The sequence below is a fragment of the Eschrichtius robustus genome, chromosome 21 (assembly GCF_028021215.1).
Source record: "Eschrichtius robustus isolate mEscRob2 chromosome 21, mEscRob2.pri, whole genome shotgun sequence".
NCBI lineage: Eukaryota > Metazoa > Chordata > Mammalia > Artiodactyla > Eschrichtiidae > Eschrichtius > Eschrichtius robustus.
Genome location: NC_090844.1, coordinates 32,491,188 through 32,516,522, shown reverse-complemented (window position 1 = coordinate 32,516,522; position 25,335 = coordinate 32,491,188). Strand labels below are relative to the sequence as shown.

Here is a 25,335-nt window from a genome sequence, read left to right as displayed (position 1 = left end):
GCGCGCAGAAACGAAGACCCAAAGCAGCCAAAAATAAATTTAAAAAAAGAAAAGAAAAATATTTTTCTAAAAAGAAATCAATCTAACACAATTCTCAGGGCCAAGATTAGGGAGAAAAAACCATTTTTGTTTGTCTTCTGAAGATTATATTAAGAAACTCGTTACATGATAAATCACTTATCCTGAAAGTCAAAAAAATCACCAGGCCTGATAAGAGAAGGCAGACATCGTTTTGAACCAATTGATTTCAATAAGAAAGATTCTTAAACCTTCCCTTTTTAAAATGGGATTGCTGACATATGGCCATGGTAGAAAATCTAGCTCATCTTTCAAATACTGGGCTTGGAATCGTTCATCTGGTTTATGAATACTTAATGATTTTCACTGTGCCTGGTTGTAAATGAATACAATGCATGAATAAGAATATTTCCCGGCATAAAATGTCTCCCAGGGAACTGAGAAGAATATTTTTGCATCTTTTATGATCTTTTCCAGAAAAGTACATGTACATGATAGTGCAGTGATTAATTTATGAAATTAATGTGAAAATTATACCTACCTAGCCTTTTAGAGTTCAAAATTTACCATCGGGAATTTTCAGGGAAGGAAAGGTAAAGAGACTTTATAAAGATTTGTAGATTTTGTTAACTCTCGTAAACATAGAACATGAAGTGAAGCCTTTCTGTCTAAAGTTGGGTATCAGACACGCACAAAGGGCCCTCTAGTGGCCAAACTGAAAAGTTTTGCCTATGTAACATAGTCGATCCATTTGGTTATTAGCTGAAAAATGCTTTGTGGATTAAAAGCAGTCTACATTTTTTTAAAAAATGAAATTTTATACCCGCCATCTTTTATTCTTACAAATGTGCAGCCCAGATGAGTAAGGTCTGTGGTCAGTCACATGTTAAGAGAAGTATTCTCCGTGTGAAAGCGATTCCCTCCTGTCATGTTAAAGTAGAGCCACCAAAATTTTGTTTTCCTTCTAGAGCCAGATAAAATGGATGGGTAGAGATAATTGGGGATAGAGTACATTTTTAGATCTTTCACTTTCCCAAGATGGCTCAGTTCCCCATCCTAGGAACTGAAGTGCCCCCAAACCTGCAGTGCCAATGTCATTGCACAGCTACTATAATATACATTTTAAATGTTATTTGAGAAACACAAACTACTGAATATAATCAATATCTGTTAAGAGAACATTTATAAAGCAATTTTATTTAGTGGAATTCAGATTTCCATATGAAGATTTCATAGCATTCCAGTTTCTCGCCCTGGAGATAGGAGAGGGGATGTTTTCCTCACCATTCCCGCCCTTTCTGCCACTCCCTCCCCTCACTGCTTTCCCCGCCCGCAGTTGCGCAGTTGGAAGGTGGGGGAATATATCAAAGTGATGTAATTGGTGACTCCCAGATAGTCACCATGGCGACTATCAGGCATATTACGCGACTGGTAGTGTAAGAGCTTATTTAATCCAGCTTCAAGGAAGGGGTTTTTTTGGGGGGGGGCTGTGAATCCACAGCCTACAGAGTGTGAACAGGCAGAAAAACGTCAGTATTGAGCCCCCCAGCATAGACACTCCTTAAACTAAAGCCAGTAGAGGAGTCATTTCGCCGGTGGGAACCAGACCTTGCCGCCCCCTGAGCTGCCATCGCGAGGGACGCCTCAGGGCCCCAGAATCTGAGAGCTCATTGGTGGGTGGTGTCGTCACTCAGAGTGACGTAATGGCTGAGGAAAGAGGTGGAGCCATAGAGACTTGGCTTCTGGCCCTTCTAGCTGGGGGAGCTGTGGGAGGAGGGGAATTGGGAAGGCGCTGGAGGACTGAGGCAGCAGTTCCGGGGAGCCTGTCGTAGGAAGTAGGGGTGGGCGGGCCAAGTCCTCAGGCTGTTACTTAGTGGGCCGCGCCTGCTTGTTTTCCTCCGGAGCCCGCTCCCTCCGCATCCTGCTCCTCCCATCAGCGCCCAGATTTCCAGACAGCTTCGAGGCCCCACCCCGCGCTCTCCTCAGCCCCTGACCTCGGCCCCCCGCCCGCACCCCAACTTTGGGGTTCAGCCTCCATCCCCCCTCTTTCCATGCTTGGCTTCCTCATTTCTTTTCCGTACCCTGTGTCCCGATTCTTCTCGCCTTCCTTCCATAAACTTGGATAGCCAAGGGTCTTGGTCCCCGTGCCTGCAACACGCCCGCTCCAAAAAAAACCCAAAGACCCCGCCCCCGCCCCCGCCCCCCCGGGACCCCAGCACAGCAAACACAGTCCAGCAACACACAACGCGCACAAAAGTCACCGGCTGGGGAGGCCGAGAGCGCGTTTTGCCCCCGTGACGTCGAGAATCTGAGGCAAAGGTAACTGGGGGAGCCTGGGGCCCGGGCGAGCGGGCGTGGCGGCGCAGAAGCGCAGGCGGGGCTCGCCGCCTGGCTCCGCCCCGCTCGCCGCCTGGCCCCGCCCCTCCCCGGTCACGGTCGGGCACTCCTGGGAAGTGGTTGCCCACCGTCCAGGCGGCTAGTGCCCGCGGCCCGAGAGTAGATTAACTGCCCGATCGGGTCTGGCCTTCCTCCAGCAGGGGACCACCCGCCATTGGTCTGGGTGCAGATGTTCCGAAGTATCATTTGAATTCTTGCTCAAAATGTCAGGTCTGTGGTTGAGGTTTCCGTACCGGAGGGATTGCTACTCCTTTCCCAGCTTCAGGAAAGCAGAGTTGACACTGCGAGATACTAAGGCTCTTGCTGCCGTTGGCTGAAGAGCGCCGTAGGATGCAGACAAATTTTGGTAAAGCTTATTTAAAGGTTTAAAGCTCAGTTTGGGCTCTTTGGAGAATCACTAGCATAGGAAACCCGTTTACCTCCACTTTAATTATTAGTAGGTGCCATGCATATTTTCATTGCTGAGTGAGTACTTTCAATCTTTAAATGTTGGCAGCAGCTTTTCCAAGTATGGAAAAAAGCTAATTGAAAACAAATCCAGAATATTTACTGTCTACCTGTAATTTTAGGCTACAAATAAGTTTGTCTTGATTTCTTAACTACTTGGCAACCGTTCAAGTAAATTACTCAGTACTGTTGACCAGAAATCAAAATGTCTTTGAAGACCATATCACCATCATGAACATCATCGTATTCGAGATCATTTCTATTTGTTGGGATCTCAAATAACCATTCTCAAATCCAGGGCTAAGAAAATATTATTCGTGATTGTTGGAAATGCACTTGAAGGAAATTGTACACCTTGAATAGAATATGCAAATTTTCTACCCTTGCAATAGTTAAAAACACTTAAATCCTGATATCTGTATAATTGATTTTTTTCTTTTCCTTTGGCTGCATTGGGTCTTCCTTGCTGCCTGGTGGCTTTCTATGGTTGCCGCGAGCCAGGGCTATTCTTTGTTGCAGTGTGCGGGCTTCTCATTGCAGTGGCTTCTCGTTGTGGAGCATGGGCTCTAGGCCCGCGGGCTTCAGTAGTTGTGGCACGCAGGCTCAGTAGTTGTGGTGCACGGGCTTAGTTGTTCCGCGGCATGTGGGATCTTCCCGGACCAGGGCTCGAACCCATGTCCCCTGCATTGGCAGGAGGATTCTTAACCACTGCACCACCTGGGAAGCCCTGATGTGTCTCTAAAGTACTGAATTGTTTACCTCCTCCTTCTGTCTAGGTCCCTATGTTGACTTGTTGAGACAAACACAAATATGGCCTTCTACAGTTATAAAACAGTCTTAGCTATTGCCCGAGCAAGGTAAGCCTTGGAATTCCACCCCCCAATATTTATATAAACTTTATTCTTCTAGTTGGAAAAGATACATGTAAAAGGATAGGCTTAGTACACAATTAAAGCTTTGTTGGTTTTAATTGTGTTGGTTTTTAGAAAGCTGACATTTTAATATATTTAAACTTACCCTAGATTTTCTATATGCTTTAGAACTCAGGCTGAGTAATTTTGTAGAAGTGTGGGAACAGGTAAGATACAAGATGTAATGGCTTTAGAGTGACACCTCTGTAATGAGGCCCTTAGATGTAAAAAGGAGTAAAACTGCTGGTAAACAAGCCAATCCTAGGGCATATATACCTGCCCCAGTAAGGTCTGTTATCACTTATTTGTTCCAGAGAATATTCACTGAGAACTTACTGTGTGCCAGATATGTTGTACATTTTCCCTTTTGGCCATTCAAAAAGTGCTATACTTGGCATGCTTCAAAAATAGTCTGAAAGAATGGAAAAAGCCATCTCTTTGCCAAAAGAAGTCTCTTTGCCAGAAGTTGTCTTTGCCTAGATGGGTCTTATTTTTACTTTCAAACAATCTGATGTGTCAGTTTAGCTGAAGATTGTGAGTTGTCACAAAACTAGAATGTAGAGATCCCTGGCTGGGGAGCCCAATTCCTGTTTTTTTTTTAATTTTATTTATTTTTTTATACAGCAGGTTCTTATTAGTTATCTGTTTTATACATATTAGTGTATATATGTCAATCCCAATCTCCCAATTCATCCCACCACCACCTGCCCCCTGCCACTTTCCCCCCTTGGTGTCCATACGTTTGTTCTCTACATCTGTGTCTCTATTTCTGCCCTGCAAACCAGTCCATCTGTATGGGGAGCCCAATTCTAACTCTTATTCCTAACATTCTTTAGGAATCTTAGGTGAAGGGCATTTCAGTAGTAAGTCCCTCTCATTTGAAGGAGTCCCTGGGCACTGCATAGACAAAGCAGTATTGTGTGATTGGTTTATCCCCACAGGGACCATGAAATGTCTCGTTCAAACAATATTCCTATCATCAGTAGAGTAGCTAAAGACACAAGTGTTCCACCTGTTTTATGATAATAGAGACAAAACTTTCAAACATAACCCGGGGTAAAGAATGTTTGCTTTTTAAATCAATAGTCACAGAGTTTCTAACTTGTAATACGGCAATTATCCTTAGGAATTAACTTATTAATATTTCTCTTAGAGTATATCATTCACCCATAAAGCATACTATCCTTCAACTGGGCTAAACAGTTACATTTCATTCATTCACGAACATAATCTACTTTTAAAATGCAGGCTTAAAAACGATTGTTCTATTTTTACCAGATAAAATATCTATTTCTTTAATTTTTTTTCTTGTAATAGTATGTGCTCAACTCAGAGGATGTTGCTCTTTATTCCAGATTCCCTAGCCATTGTGTCCATCCCACCAGCTCTTCTTACTCCCCATCATTTGCATTTCTTCACTTACCAGATTCCCATTTAAATAAAACATATATGAAGAACTATGGCAGCAAGAAGTACTCCTATCCTACTCAGACAGGCAATAAAGTACTTCACTTAAGGACTAGAGTAATACAAAAGCTGCACACATCTGCTTGCTGGCTGCAGGAGGTCCCGGGTAAACCTCAGCTGGAGCAAACCGCAAAGAAGCCACAGGTGCCAAGCCCTCAGCCAACAGAAGAAACTGGAGCGAAGATTAAGGAAGAAAAGCGATCTTATAGGCAAATAATTATGGATGAACTTAAATATTATCACAATGGATTCTATTTGCTTTGGATTGACACCAAAGTTGCTGCCAGAATGGTTTGGAGGCTGTTGCATGGACAGGTGCTGACCAGACGAGAGAGACGAAGGGTAGGGCAAGAGTCATATTTGCGAAAGAAAATGGAAAGTTAAAATGAACTATTTGGAACCAACTTTTAAGTTCCACTTCAAGTTCATCTTAAAATCCCAGAGTAGGAATAGTAACTCACGGTGAGAACCAGAATTTCTTACTTGTCTGCAACTGACTTGCTGTACAACTTTAGGCAGGGTCCTTAAAATTTGTGTATATTTGTCCATGGAATGGTTATAATTGTGTTTTCTAATTTCTCCAAGGAGTTGAGAGCCTTCAAGTTTGATCTGTGCATCTGGAGTAGAAACTGCTGTTAATATATTAAGTATACGCATTTGAAAAAGCAATTTTAACAGATACCATGTTATTAAAGTACAGACCCCTAACTTAGATGAAAGCTCAGAGACACCAATAACATGTTTTGATTGTCATAGATTTCACTGAAGATATCCCATAAATATTACTTCAGAGCTATGGTACAGAGGAAAATCTGGCCTTTCCATTTTATAAACAGCTGCAGAAAATCTGTCTTGGGTTTTTTAACACTTTAAGAACCAAGGCAGGCTTTTGTTTTTGTTTTTGGCGTGTCCTAAAATAATGACTATTTGCATATGCATTTGATTCTTTAGCTGTTGAGAACGTGTGCTGATTTATTCCGCCTGCTTCCATTTATGGTGTTCATCACTGTCTCCTTCATGGAATTCTTATTGCCAGCGTTTCTGAAACTCTTCCCAGAGATGTTGCCATCAACTTTTGAAAGTGAATCCAAAAAGGTATGTAGGATTTTAAACTTTTTAAAAAATTAATAGATTTTGGTTTTTAGAGCAGTTTTTAGGTTTACAGAAAAATTGAGCAGAAAGTACAGAGGGTCCCCAGATACCTCCCTCCCCCCTGTTATTTCCTCCATTATTAGCATCTTGCATTCGTGTGGTACACTTGGTACAATCGAAGGACCAATATCTATACATCAGTATTAATTAAATCTCATACTTTACATTAGGGTCCACTCTTTGTGTCGTATAGTTCGATGGGTTTTGAAAAAAAAGGTAATGTCATGTATCCGCTATCACGGTATCATACAGAACAGTTTCCCTGCCCTAAAAATCCCCTGTGCTCCACCTTTTGGTCCCTCTTCCCTCTCCTCCTAACCCGGGGCAATCACTGATCTTTTTACTCTCTCTATAGTTCTGCTTTTTCCAAAATGTCATGTAGTTGGAATCATACAGTGTGTAACTTTCTCAGACTGCCTTCTTTCACTTAGAAGATGCATTTAAGGTTCCTCCATGTCTTTTCCTGGCTCATTTCTTTCTAACACTGCATAATATTCCATCATACGGATGTACCACCATTTATCCATTAATCTATTTGAAAGACATCTTAGTTGCTTCCAGTTTTTGGCAATTATCAGTAAAGCTGTTGTAAATACTCATGTGCAGGTTTTTTTTTTAATAGATTTATTTATTTTATTTATTTACTTTTGGCTGTGTTGGGTCTTCGTTGCTGCGCGCCGGCTTTCTCTAGCTGTGGCGAGTGGGGGCTACTCTTCATTGCGGTGCGCGGGCTTCTCATTGCAGTGGCTTCTCTTGTTGCGGAGCCCGGGCTCTAGGCACGCAGTCTTCGGTAGTTGCGGCACGTGGGCTCAGTAGTTGTGGCTCGCGGGCTCTAGAGTGCAGGCTCAGTAGCTATGGCGCACGGGCTTAGTTGCTCCGTGGCATGTGGGATCTTCCCGGGCCAGGGCTCAAACCCATGTCCCCTGCATTGGCAGGTGGATTCTTAACCACTGCGCCACCAGGGAAGCCCCATGTGCAGGTTTTTGTGTGGACACAGGCTTTCAATTCATCTGGGTAAATACCTAGGAGAGCAATTGTTGGATTGTATGGTAAGGCTATGTTTAGTTTCAAGAGAAATAGACAAGCTGTCTTCTAAAGTAGCTGTACCGTTTTGCATTCCCACCAGCAAGCAATGAAAGTTCCTGTGGCTTCCTCAGCATTTAGTCCTGTCGGTGCTTTGACTATTAGTTATTCTAATTGGTGTGTAGTGGTATCTCATTGTTATTTTAATTTGCAATTCTCTAATAACGCATGACATTGAGCATCTTTTCACATGCTTATTTGCCATCTGTGTATCTTCTTTGGGGAGGTGTCTGTTCAAATCTTTTGCCCGCTTTTTAATTGGGGTGTTTTCTTTTTGTTGAGTTTTAAGGGTTCTTAGTATATTTTGGGTACAAGTTCTTTATCAGCTATGTGTTTTGCACATATTTTCTCCCAGTCATAACTGTGTCTTTTTCAGAGCAAATCTTTTTAATTTTAATGAAGTACAACTTATCAATTTTTTTCTTTCTTGGATCATGCTTTTGGTGTTGTATCTAAAAACTCACTGCCAAACCCAAGGTCACCTATATTTTTCTCCTGTGTTTTCTTCTAGGAGTTTTATTGTTTTGAGTTTTACATTTTGAGTTAATTTTTGTGACAGGTGTAACATGAGTGTCAAGATTTTTTTTTTTTTTTGGCCTGTGGATATCCAGTTTTTCTAGCATCATTTGCTGATAAAAACTATCCCTTCTCCACTCAATTTTAACTTTTTACCATTAAAAAATAAAGAAAACAAAAATCACCTGTTACTGCAGTGACTAGTTGAACAGTAGGCATGATTTATTCAGCCAAACAGACCACCATTTAGTGCTTGTGAGTAGTCCCTGGGAAGAGGGTGTCCTCCTTTGATGGTCACTGTGAAGGTGAAGGGCTGGACAACCGAGGCAGCCCCTGCATCCTCTCCATCTGTGCCACTCTCCCAGACAGATGGATGAAGGCGTGGACACAACACTAGCAGAGGACAAAGAGGGCAACTTTTAAAGCAGACCAGGAAATGTTTCACGGAAAAGGTGACCGTGGACCTGAGACTTTAAGAGTAGTAGAATTTTACCACACTGTTTGAAAGGCACTCTGGATAGAAGGAATAGCACTTAAGATGGCTTAACAGTGTAAAAGAGTATGCCAATCAGAGACCACTGACTGATTCTTTGTGGTTGGAGCAGGGACTACAAGGGGATGGATGGGAGAAAATGAGACAAATGTGATGTGTTGGGGTCAGGTTGGAAAGCATCTACCACCCTAAGGAATTTAGACTTTGACAGTGGTGAGTAATGGAAGGTGTATGTAAGCAGAGGGTGAGAAAAACAGTAATCTCTATTTTAGATCAATCTAAATAATCTAATCAACAATGATTAGAGCTGTATTTTAGAAAAACAAGTTGCTGGCAGGAAGGATTAAAGAGGGCAGAGCCAAGTGAGGAAAATCAGCCGGAATGTTATTGCAGCAGCACAAGAGAGAGATGAAAAAGCCGGAATTATGAAAGTTGCATCAGGAGTAAAAACTTGAAGATAGATTTGAGGGACTTCCCTGGTGGTCTAGTGGGTAAGACTCCACGCTCCCAATGCAGGGGGCCTGGGTTCTATCCCTGGTCAGGGAACTAGGTCCCACATGCATGCTGCAACGAAGATCCCGAGTGCCGCAACGAAGACCAGGCACAGCCAAAGTAAATAAATAAATTTTAAAAATATAATAATAATAAATAAAATAAAATTTCTTAAAAAAAAAAGAAGATAGATTTGAGACAGATTTAAGGGGTAGAATCAAACTGCAATATTTAACTGCCTGGCAGTGGTTTAGTTTACTTACATTTAAAGTAAACAGGATCTAGAATTAATACCATAGGATTCCAAGGAAGGCATTAGTGAATGCAGGAAGATGGGGGGAATGAGGAAGTGATTTATCTAAATATTCCTCTTTCCTCAGCACTACTCATTCCCCAGACATACATACATACACATCATGGCCACAGTTTTAGAAAATACTGTCTTCTTTGCTTTGTTCCATGAACAGAGGGGGAGCACACGAGAGTGAGCGTGAGTGTGCTAGCTTTCTACTCACACCAGGTCACAGGATCATGTGCTTCTCTTTCATGGTACTTATCTGGTATGCCTTTACATTAATTTGTGGAATTACTGGATTATCATTAGTCAATAATGGTTGTCTCTCCCATTAGACTAGAAGTTCCATGAGGGAAGGAATTCTTATTTGTTTTTGCTCATTTTATCCCAGCACCTAGCACACAGTGGATGCTCAATAAATAAATGGATGGATGGATACAGATGAATGAAATGGATGGCTAAATGGGTTTTAATGATGGTATTGCCATTGTGTAATTTTGGGGGGCTGATTCTTTTAAGATCTTTCTAAGAAAATCAATGACTGCTGTGATTGGCTGGTCATTAGAATCTCTTGGGCAACTTAAGGCGGAAATGTGTGTGTATATATATATATATATATATATATATATATATATATATATATATATACACACATACATAATATATATGTGTGTGTGTGTGTATATATGTACTATACACACACACACACACACACACACATATATATTCCTGTTCCTCTCTACCCACCCTGATCATGGTTATTTTGAAAATACTACCACACTGCATCTGTGATAATGAATGAGGATTTAGAAATACTGGTCAACATAGTGTCTTAAGAGTATACATTTAATTCTCTTTTATATAGTGCTTTGTTCATATCTGTTATAGCACTTAACTCATTGTCATATAATTGATTCTTTCTGTTTTCTTCTTAACCTGTAAGCTACTTTAGCATAGAGTTAATTTCCTAGTTTTCTTTAGTTTGTGGCCCAAGCAAAATCTGGGGCCACTCACACTAGGGGTTGACTTGACCAACGGCCTAGATGGCTTGCACCAGGTTAAGAGACAGTATGTATCTATTCTAAACAGTGACAAAAGCTTCCATTGAGGGGACATTTTGGATCTATCAAATATTTATGATCATTGTATCAATGAAAAATAAAAGGTAAGATTAAGGAGACAAGCTGCAAATCAAGGCTACTTTTTAATTTGCTCTGGTTATCACAAAGCGCCTTCAGTTAGGTCTGAAAATAATATTCATACGTGAAATAGGGATGACCGACAACAAAGCCACAGTTATTTTTCTCTCATCTTTATCTACCAAGTTGTAATCACGAAGAATTAACTTTGATTAACTTTTTCCTCTTCTATTATGAAGGAAGAAAAACAGAAAAAGAAAATGGCTGCAAAGTTGGAACTAGCAAAATTCCTTCAAGAAACGATTGCAGAAACGGCAAGGAGGAACGGGGCGCAGCTGGGGGATGCCTCCACCCAGTTCTCAGCCTACATCAAACAGGTGTCCGTCTTTTATATAAAACCAGGCAACATATCATCATGGAGCTTCCAACTTGTTTATAATCTCTGAATTTGCAAATATCTAAGTTACAGAGATACAATATTGCAAACATTTATGGGAGTCTGCAGAAAAACCTATCTTAAAGCCATCAGTGTGTTGAAGATGTTGATAACTTCTTGGAAAGAACAGGAGAATGAGACTCAAACTTCTGAACTGCTCCTAATTTTTCAGTTGATTTAGGCTGACTTCCCACAGATTTTTTTTTTTTTAACTCCCCTTTGTAACACAGGGCCCACATCCACTTCCAGACAGAAGACACAATCCATAAATGCTTTGGCGTCTTTCAAATAGTCTACAGGGAAGATTCAGTTAAGTAGGAAGCACGTTTTAATCAGCCCCTTCGTCCCACCAGCTAGGTCCAGACAGGCCACAAGCCCAGCACAAAGGAGATAGTTCGCTTTTCCAAACTCTTTGAGGATGAGCTGACCCTGGAGCACCTCGATCGATCTCAGCTGGTGGCCCTCTGCAAACTGCTGGAACTGCAGTCCTTCGGAACCAACAATCTGCTCCGCTTCCAGCTCCTTATGAAGCTGAAGTCTATAAAAGCAGATGATGAAGTCAGAGCTGAACTACAGCTGTAGGGAACTAGCCAGGCCTTGGGGACTGTCTTAGGGTGGCTTTGTGACAAAGTGCAGTGTCTTCTGTTAGGTCTGCTCAGGGGCTGGTTCTGGCAGAATGAGTGGTTTAAACCAGGGTCCCCAACCCCTGGGCCACGGACCAGTACTGGCCTGTGGCCTGTTAGGAACCAGGCCGCACAGCAGGAGGTGAGCGGCGGGTGAGAGAGCAAAGCTTCATCTGCTGCACCCCCCATCTCTCTCATTATCATCTGAATCATCCCCTCCTCACCCGGCCACCCCCGCCTCCGTGGACAAGTTGTCTTCCACGAAACCGGTCCCTGGTGCCAAAGAGGTTGGGGACCACTGATTTAAACAACCACTGACAACCTGGACCTTGATTACTCACTTTAGGAGTTGTCTGTCGTATTCTTTAGAAGGCCCTTGTAAGCAGTTAGTAGTTCGGATGTCTTAGCTGGGACTAATCTAAAGCAGCGAGGGTCTGCTGGGAAGGCACAGCAACCCAGTAGATCCCAGAGAACAGTAGATTCCACTGCCAAGGACAGTGCTTGACCCCCTGTACCTCCCCTCTGCTTCTCCCCACGGAGCTGGGTGAGCCGGCCTGGTAAGAAGGGGTGGCAAAGGATAATGCAGGGAGGGAAGGCAGGACCTCGACATCTTCTGGAAGAAAAGGGCACCATTTGGCCTATAACTACTAATTAGAGTCCTTAAAAAGTGGGAAGAATGTTTCTTGAATCTGAATCAGCTGCTTTAAAAGCATTCTGCCTGAGGGAGCAGGATTCCCAGAACTGAGAAGGCAGGATCCCATCGGCCCCATTTAGATGTTTAGTGGTTGCTTTTAGAACTTTGGAAAAAAACAATACTGGTCCCAGAAGTACCACAGTTTGGGGTCATACCAAGCAGAAACTGTGTTAAGTTGTTTACTGAGGGAGTTTTGCAGACCAGGGAGTTGGGGCCGTTCCTGGGGTAGGGGAGGACCACCACCAGACGTGCAACAAATGGTACATTGAAAGCTTTTCAAGTGGAATATTTTTCTATGAGTCTTAAAGCTGCCGCGAAAGGGAAGTGGAGTAGAGCTGTCACAACCAGGCGAAAGGCAACGCAAGAGGGGAAAGAATTCCCTTGGGGACAGGCAGTTGAGGCGTTCTGTCAACTTCTCTGATATTATTAATACCTGTTGGCGGGATTCCCTTCATGTCAACCGCTGCACCTCAAGGTCACCTTGCTTTATTAAGTGCCTGGCCTTTGCAGCAGTCAGCGCGGGGGACAAAGTGGGAAAGCGGCAGATTCTGCGTTTCCCCCGATTTGTTAGCATTAGGTAAAATTGGAACCGAAGGATCCAATACCGTTCCTTACATTTGTTTCAGGTGACTGCCAAGGAATGGGTGAGTGCTCTGAGCGTGTCAGAGCTGCAAGCGGCCGGAGGTCCCAGGGGATGCGCTCACTGGGTCTCACTGCGGAGCAGCTGAAGCAGCCGCTCACGGAGGCAAGTTGCAGCTTTACTGGACCCTCTTCCCCGGAACTCTCTCCCCTGCCATCTGCCAGGCCTCGTTTTGTGATTTCTGCTTTGCCATCTTACCTAATTTGCCTTGTTTAGTTGATCCGTTGGCGGCTGAAGAAGCTGGATTAATTAATTTATTTTTTTAATTAATTAATTAATTAATTTTTGACTGCGTTGGGTCTTCGTTGCAGTGCATGGGCTTCTCATTGCGGTGGCTTCTCTTGTGGCGGAGCACGGGCTCTAGGCGCACGGGCTTCAGTAGTTGTGGCAGGCGGGCTCAGTAGTTGTGGCTCACAGGCTCTAGAGCACAGGCTCAGCAGTTGTGGCGCACGGGCTTAGTTGCTCCGCGGCATGTGGGATCTTCCCGGACCAGCGCTTGAACCCGTGTCCCCTGCATTGGCAGGTGGGTTCTTAACCACTGTGCCACCAGGGAAGCCCTGGATTTATTTTTGACAGAGATGCGGTAGGTACTCTATTAAAGAGTTCTCTGTTGCTGCTAACCAACCACCACAATGTAGGGGCTCAAAGCAGCACCCATTATAGGCTCACGGTTCTGCTGGTCAGAAGTGCAGGCTGTTTTCCGTTCCGGAGGCTGTGTGGGAGACTCCACACTTCCAAGCTCATTCAGTTTGTTGGCTGAATTTAGTTCCCTGCAGCTGTGGAGTGAGGTCCCTGTTTCCTCACTGGCTCCCAACCCCAGGCTACTCTCAGCCCCGGAGGCCCCTCCACCTGCGTGAACTTCTCACATGACGTCTAGCAGCAGATTTAAGGTCTCACGTGATTAGGTAAGACCTACCTGGATAATCTTCCTGTTTTAAGGTCAACTGATTTGGGACTTGAATTATATCTGCAAAATCCCTTCATGGCAGCACCTAGATTAGCGTTTAATTGAATAACTGGGAGAAGGTGTGGGTACACGAGGGACTGGAAATCTTGGGACCACCTTCGAATTGTACCTCCTCTGGGTATTGTAAGGGCCTGGGCAAAAGCTCTGATAGAAGGCCTGTCATCCGTGTGAATCCATCTGGAGCCACCTTGCCGGTGGCTCAGCTGGGGTTGCTTTCCCAGTGTGTGCCCCAAACCAGGGTCAAGTGTTAGCTTTGTAACAGATTTCCCCTCAAATAACAGATTTTAACTGAGTGTCAATGCTTTACAACAAAGGAATAACTCCTATTACAATCCTCATTCCTGTAACTGTATAAAGTGCTATGGAGTGTACACAATTTATCTGGAATAGGCGCCACTGTTGTGACTTTGAACCCCGTCAGGTAGCTATTTCCTCTTCCATGTCAGACCTGCTCCGGTTGGAAGGTGAGCATGTTGTCAAGAGGTACTTAAACATCATCTATTTCCTGAACATAGAGTATTAAGTGACTTCATACTGTCAAATTGCTTTCTTGAAAGGATGTATCATTTTACAATACACTTCAAGGGGGTGAGAATACTAATCCAACCATACAATATTCAGCACTCTGTATTGTTATTCCAAAAATCCTATGCTAGGATACGGCTGACATTTCACAGAAAGGAAAAGCTAAAAATGGTAAACCTAGGAAACATCTTAACTTCAGAAAAAGATAAATTAAAACTGTGCAATTTGGGAATTCCCTGGTGGTCCAGTGGTTAGCACTCCACACTTTCACTGCTGAGGGCCAGGGTTTAATCCCTAGTCGGGGAACTAAGATCCCACAAGCCACACGGTGCAGCCAAAAACAAACAAACAAACATAAAAAAAACTGTGAGATTCCACATTCACCTGTTACATTGGGAAAGGTCAGAGTCTGGTGACACACCTGTGTTGGAGAGGATGTGAGGAGAGAGGCACTCATGCATTGCTGGTAAAATCCTCCATGGAGGTTTGGCAATAGCTTTCAAATTTTAAAAATGCATTTACTTTGCCCTAGAAATTTCACTTCTAGGAATTTATCCTATATTCTTGCACATGTGCAAAATGATATATCTACAAGGTTATCCACTGTAGCACCATTTATGATAGCAAAAGATGGAAAACCGTAGAATAATCAAATTATGGCATTTCTGTACAATGGACTCCTTTACAGACGTTTAAAAAGGCGGCAGCTCTACATCATCTGGTATGAATCAATTTCCAAGATACTTAAGAAAGCAAAGGACAAAACAGTGTGTATATGTCACCCTTGGTGTAAAGATAAACATATAAATATCTATTTTATATGCACAGAATATCTCTGGAATATTGTATCAGGAACTGGTATCAGTGGTTGCTTCCAGGGAGGGAAATAGGGTAGCTAGAGAATAGGGTAGAAGGCAGGCTTATTTTTATTGATTAGATTTTATTTACCTTTTGAATTTTGTCTCTTGTGCATGTATTATATCTATCTATATACACATTTAAAGTTTGGCCATTTGGTACTTGAAAACTTACGTCTCATTCTAATGTTAATTTCTTTGGTTATGAATGAGGCTGATGTATTCTTTCACATTATCTACTTCATACTGAAGAGAAGATACTTAGCTACTTTGATCCACAACTGGTTTGAGAGTTTAACTGAACCTCCCTCTCAGACTCTGAGAGTGAGGGGCTGCAGGGCCCAAGCACTGGTGCAGAAGCCAGGAGACGTGTCCCTGTTCTTGTTCTGCCCTTAGTACTCAGTGTGCGCCTGGGGGGCTGTAAAACCAGGGAAGAGTAGATGACGGTGGGTCCAGCTCTCACGTCCTGTGATTGTCATGTTTCATCCTCCCCCCATTCTCCAGTGGCAGGACCTCCACCTGAAGGAGAATGTCCCTCCTTCTCTTTTGCTTCTGTCCGGAACCTTCTACCTGATAGACGTGAAGCCAAAGCCAATTGAGATACCACTCAGTGGGGAGGTAAGTCCTGGGTGGGTGGGGAATCCGGACCCCATGACTGGGGCCTCTCCGCAAACCTCCATTTCCCCTTACAGTCAGAGTAGGCATTTCTTTTGGCATATCTTGGAATTTGGCCCAAGTGGCTTTAAAAATCTTTTTAAAATTCCTTTAAAAAATGAAAATCACTCAAACCACCTCTAGCTATGTAGCTGTTACTATCTTTAGGAGTCTTATTTGATTTAGGAGTCTTATTAGGAGTCCGGTTTATTCTTTCTCCTTAAGTATCTAGTCTTTTTTAGTGGGTTTTTTTTTTTTTCCACCATTCTTTCTCTCTTGAGACTGAATGGTTCCTGTTCTTTCATGTCTATTTCATTTGTCCAGATTCCTATTGATTGTTTTAAGGGTTTTTTTTGATGTGGACCATTTTGAAAGTCTTTATTAAATTTGTTACAATATTGTTTCTGTTTTATGTTTTGTTTTTTTGGCTGTGAGACATGTGGGATCTCAGCTCCCTGACCAGGGATTGAACCCGCAGCCCCCTTCACTGGAAGGGGGAGTCTTAACCACTGGACCACCAGGGAAGTCCCCAGATTTCTATTACTTCTTAAGCAGTGAATGGCCAATCTAGAATATAAACAATTTTTTTGTCTTCCTTCAACTCTTTTCCTTAATCATTTTTTAATTGCCTTTAACTCAGCAGTCTTTTTTTCTCCTGGTGTTTTACTGAAGAACCCAGGACTGGCCCATCTTGCTCTGGGTCCATCAGAAAGGGCCTCTCACTTCCCTACTTTGTGGCTTCATGTCTGACTCAGAACATACATCAATGATAGAAGACGCTGCACATGTGACTGAACAGATTGAGGTAAGTACTCTGGAGTGAGGACCAATCATTTTAAACCTTAGTTATGCTATTGACTCTTTGGGCAAGCCAACAAAAATGATACAACGTCTAGCATGAAAAATGTACTTCAGTAGTTTTGGACCTGATTCATAAATGTGACTTCTGAAAGGGAAGTGAGATGAGGGTCTTGGAAGAGGTAGGGCCTAATCATATTTCAGTATGCTTTGGATGTGCTCAAGTGATACTTGAAGAATAAAACTAACACGTAAGGATCCTAATCTTCAATAAAGCTTGTGGAGGACAGCCAAAAAAATAAAAAATAAATAATAATAATGTACTTCAGGAAATACCATCTTACTTTCCCTTTCCATACTTCCAGAGACTAATCTGGATTTGGGCTTTGTCCAGAAGGATTCTAGGGGAGACTAGGAGCAATTCTGGAACATAAACCATGTTCTAATAGGCTGCTGGGTTCTTACATTTTCTCTGAGACAGACCAGCTATTTGTCATTTTTAGACTGCCCTTCAGTAGCAAAGAAATTTTGGAGTAGCAAAATGTCTTAGAGCTAAATTTGAGTTTCAGAATTATTCTAGAGGAGCATAAACTCTTGATCCACATGTTGCTTTCTGGAATGGTTAATAAAGACCTAAGAATTAAGGACAGGCTCCTAGGCATTTTATTGTTGTTGTTTTTTTAAATCCATGCTTTTAAACTTCTATTCTCCATATATACAAAATGAAAACAAGTAGCATACTAGGTTCAGTGGAGAATTGAGAGACATCAAACTGAATATACTATAGTTTTGGATATACATAGCCCTTTTCCCTCCAAAGTACCTTAAGAAATTACTTATTTCCAAAGAGCAGTGATATATTTACTTTTCAAATCTAATTAATGTAATTGTTGAAGACAGATTAGCTAGCTCTTCTAGAATACCACTCCCTCCCTCCATTTTCCTGGTGTTGCAGGGGCATCTATTAGCCAGCACCTACCATTTGAATAAGTCAGACAAGTTTATCACTTATTATTAGACACCAAAAATGATAAAGATGTCACTTTTGACTAAGTTATATCAATGCTATTAGAAACTGATGGGTAAATGAGAAATGGCAACTTTTTTTTTTTTTTTTGAGAGTGAGAACAGATCAGAATTGGCAAATCAGTAGCTTGTTAATAACAGGATTTTAAGTATCAGAATCTAATTAGAGTGCAACTTTTGTATCTAGGGTGCCCAAAACTCAAAAGATAAATAATACTAAGTTGCTATTTCAGGGACATGTACTTCATATGTTACTCATAAAGGAAGTCAGGGATTTAGTGGAAAGCAAACTGTGCTGGAAAGTACTGACTACGGTAGAAGTGCTTCTGAGTTTCAGGAAGAACAGAAGGCTTAGCTTATATAAAACATTTCTCTCCCTAGGCTCCCAAGGTGGATTTTCCCGTGGGATCACCCACTTCCTCTGAATCTAAAGAGAACATGGTGGGTTTAGCACTTCAAGTGAAGGGAACTAAGGTTAGACAATTACTTTTCATTTGCTTTAAGTGACAAATAACAAGAAGTTAATTTCTCTTATTTTTCACCGCCTGAATGAAACTGAATTTCAATACAGTGGTGTTCTTTAATATGGATTTTTTTTTGGTACTGCTTGATCTGTTTCTAAGAAAGTTCAACATCTGGCTATATGTATTTAGGTTCCAGATTTTGCCTGTTGAGTCCAGTGCCAGATGTGAAGTAGCTGTTTCAAGCTCCTGGTGGTCATGGCAGGGTGACTGTAGATCCAATATACCTTTTGCTGTAAGTCAGTAACCCAACTCTCAGCTCTGATGTTTAAGGATGAAGAACTGATACAGCTGCCGCCAGCTACATCATCAAAGCCTATTTCATTACCTAAAGGATCCATCACTGCTGCTAAAGAAGCTGTAAGTTTCTAAAAAAAGAAAACCCTTTCCCTCTAGTTACTTTTAAGGGCAGTGAGAATCTAGAATTGTAACTGTTGCAAAACACCGCACCCTGTCTCAGTGTCTTCCAAACAGGAAGCTGTAGGCTGAACTTTAGTCATCTTTATAACCACTGTATTTTTTTAAAACTCCATGACCCAAAAGTGAAAGAAAGAAAAAAAAATCAACAAATGCAATCGTGGATCAGACCTAAACATGTTAAGTCTAGAAGCTAATTACAATATAGGCAGATTATTTTCTGTTGCGCCAGATGGAAATAGTTCCCATATGTTATGTATTTCACACAGGCTTCAGATGTCAGGAAATACTAGCAGGAAAGCAATTTAAATCTTAGGAGAAGTGCATGTAAATAAGAAATTACTTATCTATCCACTTTTCCCATTTGGGGACGAGAGCAGGAAGCCTGCCGCAGTAAACAGTAGGGGTCACGGGAGAGTTGAGCTGTGGAGTGGCTCTGCTGACTCCTGAGGACCAAAGAGAGAACCAATGAACTCCCAGATGTTTAGGCCTTGTTTGCATGTCATCTTTCTCACTGTGACCAGTCCCTAAAATCCTTATGTTTTGTACGCCGACACTCCAGGCAGAATCACAAGATAACCCAGAGCAGCAAGGCTAGTTCGAATGGAGCATAAGGACTCATGGGGGAGGGAGCGCCCTCTCTCTGGCTTCCTGCCCTCAGCCGTGGCATCCGTAAAGGACATCCCAGCCAAGACTACCTATGTCTGGTTTCAGATATAAGATCAGACATTAGTCCTTGGGGCAGTCTTTGGTGGCCTTGTAACCATTCAGATGATGTCAGCAGCAAGACCAAGTTCAGACCATTTGGAAAACTATCATTGCAAAGTCCATTTCCCCTGTAGCATTAGGTCATCCCACTGGACCTTGTGTGAGGCCCACCCGCCATGTTGTTTTCGAACAGCTTCGTGTCCTTTAAGGGAGGAAATGTTTCGCATAATGGAATCAGCTTGGTGCCTTAGATACCTCTTGTCTCCTCTGGCTTGGTAACCCGGGTAAGAACTTGGGAACCTCCGAAGCCAGTGATGGCTGAGAGTGCCTGACCAACTTTTTCAGACTGACCCATCAGTAGGAACAGAGCCCTGGAAACAAAGTACCTTCTGAGACAGAATGGATATAACTCCCCAGTTAGGTCTTCCTGGATATAAAGAAGAAAAGGCTTCTTGGAGAAGCAAATGGGGAGTTCAACAGACTGGCAATCAGAAAGACTTGGCTGCTTCTTGGCTGTTCTGAGACAGCCCCTCTCGGGCCTGCAGCGGCTGCAGGGATCTGGGAGGCTGCCACTCTTCCAGCACATATGGCTTCCATTAGCCTCCATTTGCTAGGAAACATAATTAAGGGTTTAAGACTTAACCATTTGTGCTGGGTGTGTGTTTTTCTGGTCTGTTTGTCTTTCACAAACAAGACTATCTGTTAGTCACAGGGGTTGTTAGAGTCTGATATAATCCCTACGCTACCCAGTAACAAGTATTATGTTCAGATATTTACGTTGGGTGTCTTCAGTGTTGTCCATACTGAAAAAACTTAACATAATAAATAGATCGCCCTGCAGCTGACCACCAGCCTTCTTCCCTTGGGGAGTGCTTAGAAGGGGAGAGGTATTTCAGCTGTGGGTGATGAAATTGGATTCCTTTACTTGCTGTGAAATTGAAAGCAGTTAGATGGGAGTCAATGGAACCAAGGAAAACTAAAATCTCCCCACCTGGGATCATCTAAATGAGGAATGTCATCAGCATTTCGCAGCAAGAGAATGCACTTTAGAACGCTTCCTAAACCTTCTCTCCGCCTCACCATGTCCTGCCCTGCCGAGGCACGCTCGACTATGACGAATGCCGACCGTGTGGCCTTCCAGGGATCTCAGCATTGGCCTCGCAAGGTGATTCACAATAAGTTTTCCCATTTTTCAAGTGATGGTTGTTTAGTTAGTTCACATTTCAAGTGTTACACGTGAGAAAGGGATGAGCTAGTGCACTTGCTCAACCCTGTTTCAGCTGGATGCCTCACGGGTGCTGTTGGGCTGCTCTACACCCCTTCCTGGCTTTCCCCATGAGCAGAGTGGGACTGGTTAGCTCAAGGGGCCCCTGGTCACTTTGGACCTCAGTTGGACTTCACCCATTTTTGCTTCATAAATCGGCATCTAAGACACTTGATACACCTCTCCTCCCCTTCTTCTGATAGTCCTCAGAGAGGTCAAGGTTGTTGCTTTGTTTCATCACTGAGAGCACTTGGCTGGCGGGTCCCATGATCGTTAGATGCAGCCCCCTGCTGAAACCGAGCTAGCGGTGTTCTGGTAAATGATTAACACCCAGCTCTGGCAGGGGCCGTGGTTGCAGGGGGAGCCCTGATTTGTAGCCTTCGCAGATTCCGGTGATGTAAGTACTCCCACAAGGCTGATTTTCAAGCTACCAACAGGAGGTCACCGAACAACGCAGAGTTGGGAAGAGATGTACACGATCAGCTCAAGACACCATAATTAACAGACCCTAGGCCTCCTGGAGGAACGAGAGACACTTAAACCTCTAATTGGTGCGTGCAGCAACTGTATCAGTTCCATGCACCAACACAGACATCTGGGAGGCACTACCGTGTAAATGGCCGTAAATACTGTTAAGTGCCAACCTAGAGAGAACTTGCCCCAGCGGAGTGTTTCTGAACACCAGGTTTCCTGCCAATCTGGCTCTCAGCAGCTGAGGGAATGGAAGCCTGTCTCCTTCCCCCGCTCTCTACTCTTCCCCACAGATGCAGATACCGCGGCTGTACCGGCTGCTAATAATCTGAGTATAACTTTAGGCATTTTCTAAAGCCCAACCCCAGTGGTGATGTCAGACTTGGCCCTGGTCTCACACACTGAGAATTCTGCTCCAAAAGAAAGGTGTTGGTGGCATCTGACATGTGTGGACCTGCACTGTGCCACGTCTAATCCTGTATTTCGATCATCACAGGTCACACTGGTGATATCGAATAAATGCTCTATAACGTTAAAACCTAGACTAAAGATTTCCCGGTCACCACCAGTGTACAGCTGTAGGTAAAGTCAGACTAACGGAACGTGAAAGCCGATTGGCACGTTACTTAACCTTTGATTCTGGCTTGCTGGCTCCCCCCACTGGCGGCTGATCAACACAGCGACTCCACTGTCATTGAGACATTCTTTCCAGCTGAGGTTCGATCTTACTTACCTGAGATCAATACGGTACATTAGCGGTGCCTGGGACGGATGCGCCCCAGCCTGTGGCAATTAGAAAGGGTGGGAAGGCAGTATCGATCGATGCTGTGGTGATCCCAGGCCCTAATCTTTTAACCCTCAGGAAACCAGACACTCAGTCCTTGACAGCACGACATCTTCATTAGATAAGCTGGATTCCTTTCCTCGGGAGACCCAATCTGGTCATCTAAGTAAAATGGCCATTTCATTTTCTCTCAGGTCAATTTCACTATCTTTTATTGATAGTCAGCTCAGTCTCTCGGGAAATCCACGGGGGATTTCAGTAGTAACAGTGAGGACATCACTGTTACAACAACAGTGCCTTCTATCTCCCAGCACCTCTCCCGAAGGTACAGAAAGCCCTTTGTAAAAGATCGTTCATCCATCCACACAGCCGTGGGCAGAAATCATCACTGGTTTACAAGGAAAGGTCCCACTAGAAGGTGTCAGGCAAATGGTTTTAAGTGCTAAAATTCATTTCCTGGCTCTGCCAACATATGCCTTCTTTAAACATAAACACAAATCACGGTATGTTGACAGTTGCATATTCATTCACAGAGGAGACCCAGGAGAAGAGAGAACTTTACAACAGTGGCTAGCACTGCAGCTGCCAAGAAATAGCTCAGAAAGGAAACTTCAGGAGCAAGCCCATTCTCCCGACAGGAATGAAAGCGTGCTGGACTTCCTTTTGCACTCAGAAGGAATCCAGCAAAGAGCAAGATTTGGGGGTAGAAGCCGAGTACCAGCAGGCTGAGCACGGAGGTGCCAAGGAGCCAGGACCTACTTGGTGAGGGCGGTACTAACCAGCAGGTGGTGGAGGAAGAAAACTTCCAAGCAGCCAAAGCACAAACATTCAGACAATGTTCTCCCTTTCCTGGGGGCTGGGGTGGAGTTTGTATAGGAAGAACCATAGGAAGCCAAGATGTGCGATTGTCCCAACACACGCAGTCTGATCACACGAATTCAGGAAGCGTGGAGTGGGCAGGGGGGAGGGGGAATCACGGACACTGAATAGCTTGGGAGACAAGAAATATGAAGCAAGGGGCCTGAAGGTAAAGCTCGTCTCAGGGGACGAGTCCTCCCTCACACAGAAGCACGGGCAAAACCACACCCACACAGAGGGGCAGCCCGCATCTGGGTCTGAGTGCCTGCAGGCCCTCGTCGAATCATGCTTAGCCTACTTGCTGGCTCTTCTGAGGTCGGCCCCCAGCTCCCTGTCTGACCCTCAGACCCCCACCTGGCCTCACCCTCTCCCCCGAGGAAACGGTCCGTGATGGAGAGGGCCGCAGGGCCTGGCCCCAGGCCCAGCTTCTCTGCTCCCTGCCCATCACGCAGCCGTCTTCTTTCCCTGCCTTTCCAAAAGCATTGCAGAGCTAGGAGGCTTGTCCGGAGGCCTCAGTGCAGCACCTGAGGGGAAGAGCCGGCTGGGAGTGGGGACCACAGACAGCCCCAGAGCCCGTCAGCCTTGCTCCTCTGCAGCTGACGTTCTCTCCCGTGTCACACAGCCCGTATAAAAATGAAGCAGCAGCAATTTTTATTGAGGGACCTAAACTGAAAATAGGTTTAGAACATAATTTAAAAAAATAAAACAGCAAAAGTAGCAAAAAATATATGACCTTTTTAAAAACATTTTCCTTTTTTTTTTTTCTTTTTTCTTTGTTTTTAACATAGAGCAACTGATGCCCCCCAGCCACCAGGAGCATCTTACCCAATGGGTAAATCTCTGGTAACGACCCTTTTAAAAAGACATGTAAATATATACTCAGATTTATACACTTTGTGTTTTCTTCATAGCTATGTACAAAGCCCCTGCTTTGGGGCTGGGCCCCAGGGCCACGACACTGCTCCCAGCCTTGGCGTCCCCATCCTCTGGTACCAGGTATTTGGTCAGCAAAGCAAATTAGTATTGGAATTAATAAGCCACTGGCACCATCCATCTGGAGCAGAGGTCGCCTTCCAAGGAGGCCCGAGTGCTGACCACCCCCCCTCACTCCTGCTGTAGCCCAAGGACCAGGCACCTGCCGCGGGAACACAGGCTGCGTGGAGCAGACAAAACCAACACAGAGAAGCTCGGCCGGCTCTGCCTCGCGTGCTGCTCGTGCCCCCACTGCCTGACCCTCCAGGCAGGGCCAGGCGGCTGGGAGGGGTCTCGGTCCAACATGTGGGACGGAACCAAGTGGCCATCAGCAAGTCCCCGCCTCCCTGCTCCTCTGTCTCAGTGGCAGGCTGGGAGGAGGAGGAGGAGGAGGAGGAGGAGGAGGAGAGGGGAGCTCGGGGGCGACGGCCTCAGGGAGACAGCTGGCTCCTGCCAGCAGGAAGGGCAGGAAGGAGGCGGTGAGTCCAGCGGGAGTGGGGCCGGGGCCGTAGCTGAGTATGGAGTCCGGGGAGGGGTGCGGGGTGCTAGTCAGCGCCGTTTGAGTCCGCCATTGGCCAGCTGGGCCGGGTGTCGGGGCAGACAGGGCTCCTCGGGCAAGGGCTCGTGAGAGAAGACGGAATCCTCCCCAGAGGAGCAGGTAGAGCTGCGGGTGTCGGGGAAGCTGGGGGAATACTGGTCCAGGGGCATTGATAGGTCCAGGTACTCCTGTGGGAGGGGACAGAAGGACGCTGGACCCGCACTCTCCCCCCTGCGGCAGTGGCAGGAGGAATTCAGAGAGAACCCGGCCGGCGGGGCCTGAAGGTCTGGGAAGGGCAGCCTCACCTGGTTGGAGGTCAAGGCCACGATGCGGTCCAGGTCTTCCACCAGCTGCTTGAAGGTAGGTCTTTGAGAGGGTACCGCGTGCCAGCAGTCTCGCATCATCATGTACCTGAGGCAGGCCGGTGAGGGCGGGGGAGGGAGGACCAGAACTGATAACAAGGCTCAGGGCAGAGGGACCATGGGCGGAGTGACCGGAGAGGGCTGTGGCGTCTGGCCAAGCACCCCTTCTCCCCTCTACCTGCCCAGCCCATCCCTCCCCCCGGGCCCAGGCCTGGACCCCAGGCATCTTCTCCCGCTTACAGCTCATTGGTGCAGTTACTGGGCTTGTCCATACGATGACCCTCCTTCAGCAGCTTGAAAAGCTCCTCCACGGGGACGCCAGGGTACGGGGAGCCGCCCAGAGTGAAGATTTCCCACAGAAGCACCCCAAAAGACCACCTGTGGAGGAGCGTTCCAGGCACAGAGCTAGGCCACCCTGCAGTCCTTGCCGCTCTCCCTCCCCAGCACGGCAGGCACACACCCTGAACCCGCCCCCGGCCCCCAACACAAGTCCTTAACCCCAGGGGACCCCAGGGGACCATGGCCTCCGGGGACGGAGTGAAGGGGCACATACAATGTTTTTTTCTCTCAGAGATGGAATGCCAGACCCTACCGCCCAGGAAACTCTCTCCTGGCATCCCTGGCAACTGCTTATTTCAGACTCACACGTCGCTCTGGTGGGTGTAGATCCGGTCAAACAAGGCCTCGGGTGCCATCCACTTGACAGGCAGTCGGCCCTGCAAGCAGCACGGGGACACTGGCGGTGGCCCGGGGCAGGCGGGGGGCACATGCAGGACTGGACTTGGCTCACCCCACCACAGCGGAGCGGAG

At 45.0% G+C, this 25,335-nt stretch overlaps 2 protein-coding genes across 10 annotated transcripts in view; one reads left to right on the top strand and one right to left on the bottom strand.

The window, feature by feature from the left end:
• Positions 1–3,672: 3,672 nt before the first annotated feature.
• On the top strand, positions 3,673–24,108 carry LETM2 (leucine zipper and EF-hand containing transmembrane protein 2). The gene is given in 14 exon segments (XM_068531997.1): positions 3,673–3,719; positions 5,129–5,582; positions 6,192–6,335; positions 10,650–10,787; positions 11,204–11,404; positions 12,790–12,841; positions 12,844–12,908; positions 15,657–15,770; positions 18,012–18,104; positions 18,425–18,511; positions 22,017–22,166; positions 22,469–22,557; positions 23,565–23,649; positions 23,773–24,108. Coding segments are annotated over 14 exon segments (2,055 nt in total).
• FGFR1 (fibroblast growth factor receptor 1) overlaps positions 23,383–25,335 on the bottom strand; it is a 47,335-nt gene continuing 45,382 nt past the window's right edge. For all 9 annotated transcript variants that reach the window (XM_068532183.1, XM_068532184.1, XM_068532188.1 and 6 more), the window contains 4 exons: positions 25,171–25,241; positions 24,766–24,903; positions 24,469–24,574; positions 23,383–24,351 (listed from right to left, as the gene is read on the bottom strand). In XM_068532183.1, the coding sequence (XP_068388284.1) occupies positions 24,175–24,351; positions 24,469–24,574; positions 24,766–24,903; positions 25,171–25,241 (492 nt within the window). In that variant the 3' untranslated portion in view covers positions 23,383–24,174. The remainder of the gene's footprint in view (positions 24,352–24,468; positions 24,575–24,765; positions 24,904–25,170; positions 25,242–25,335) is intronic.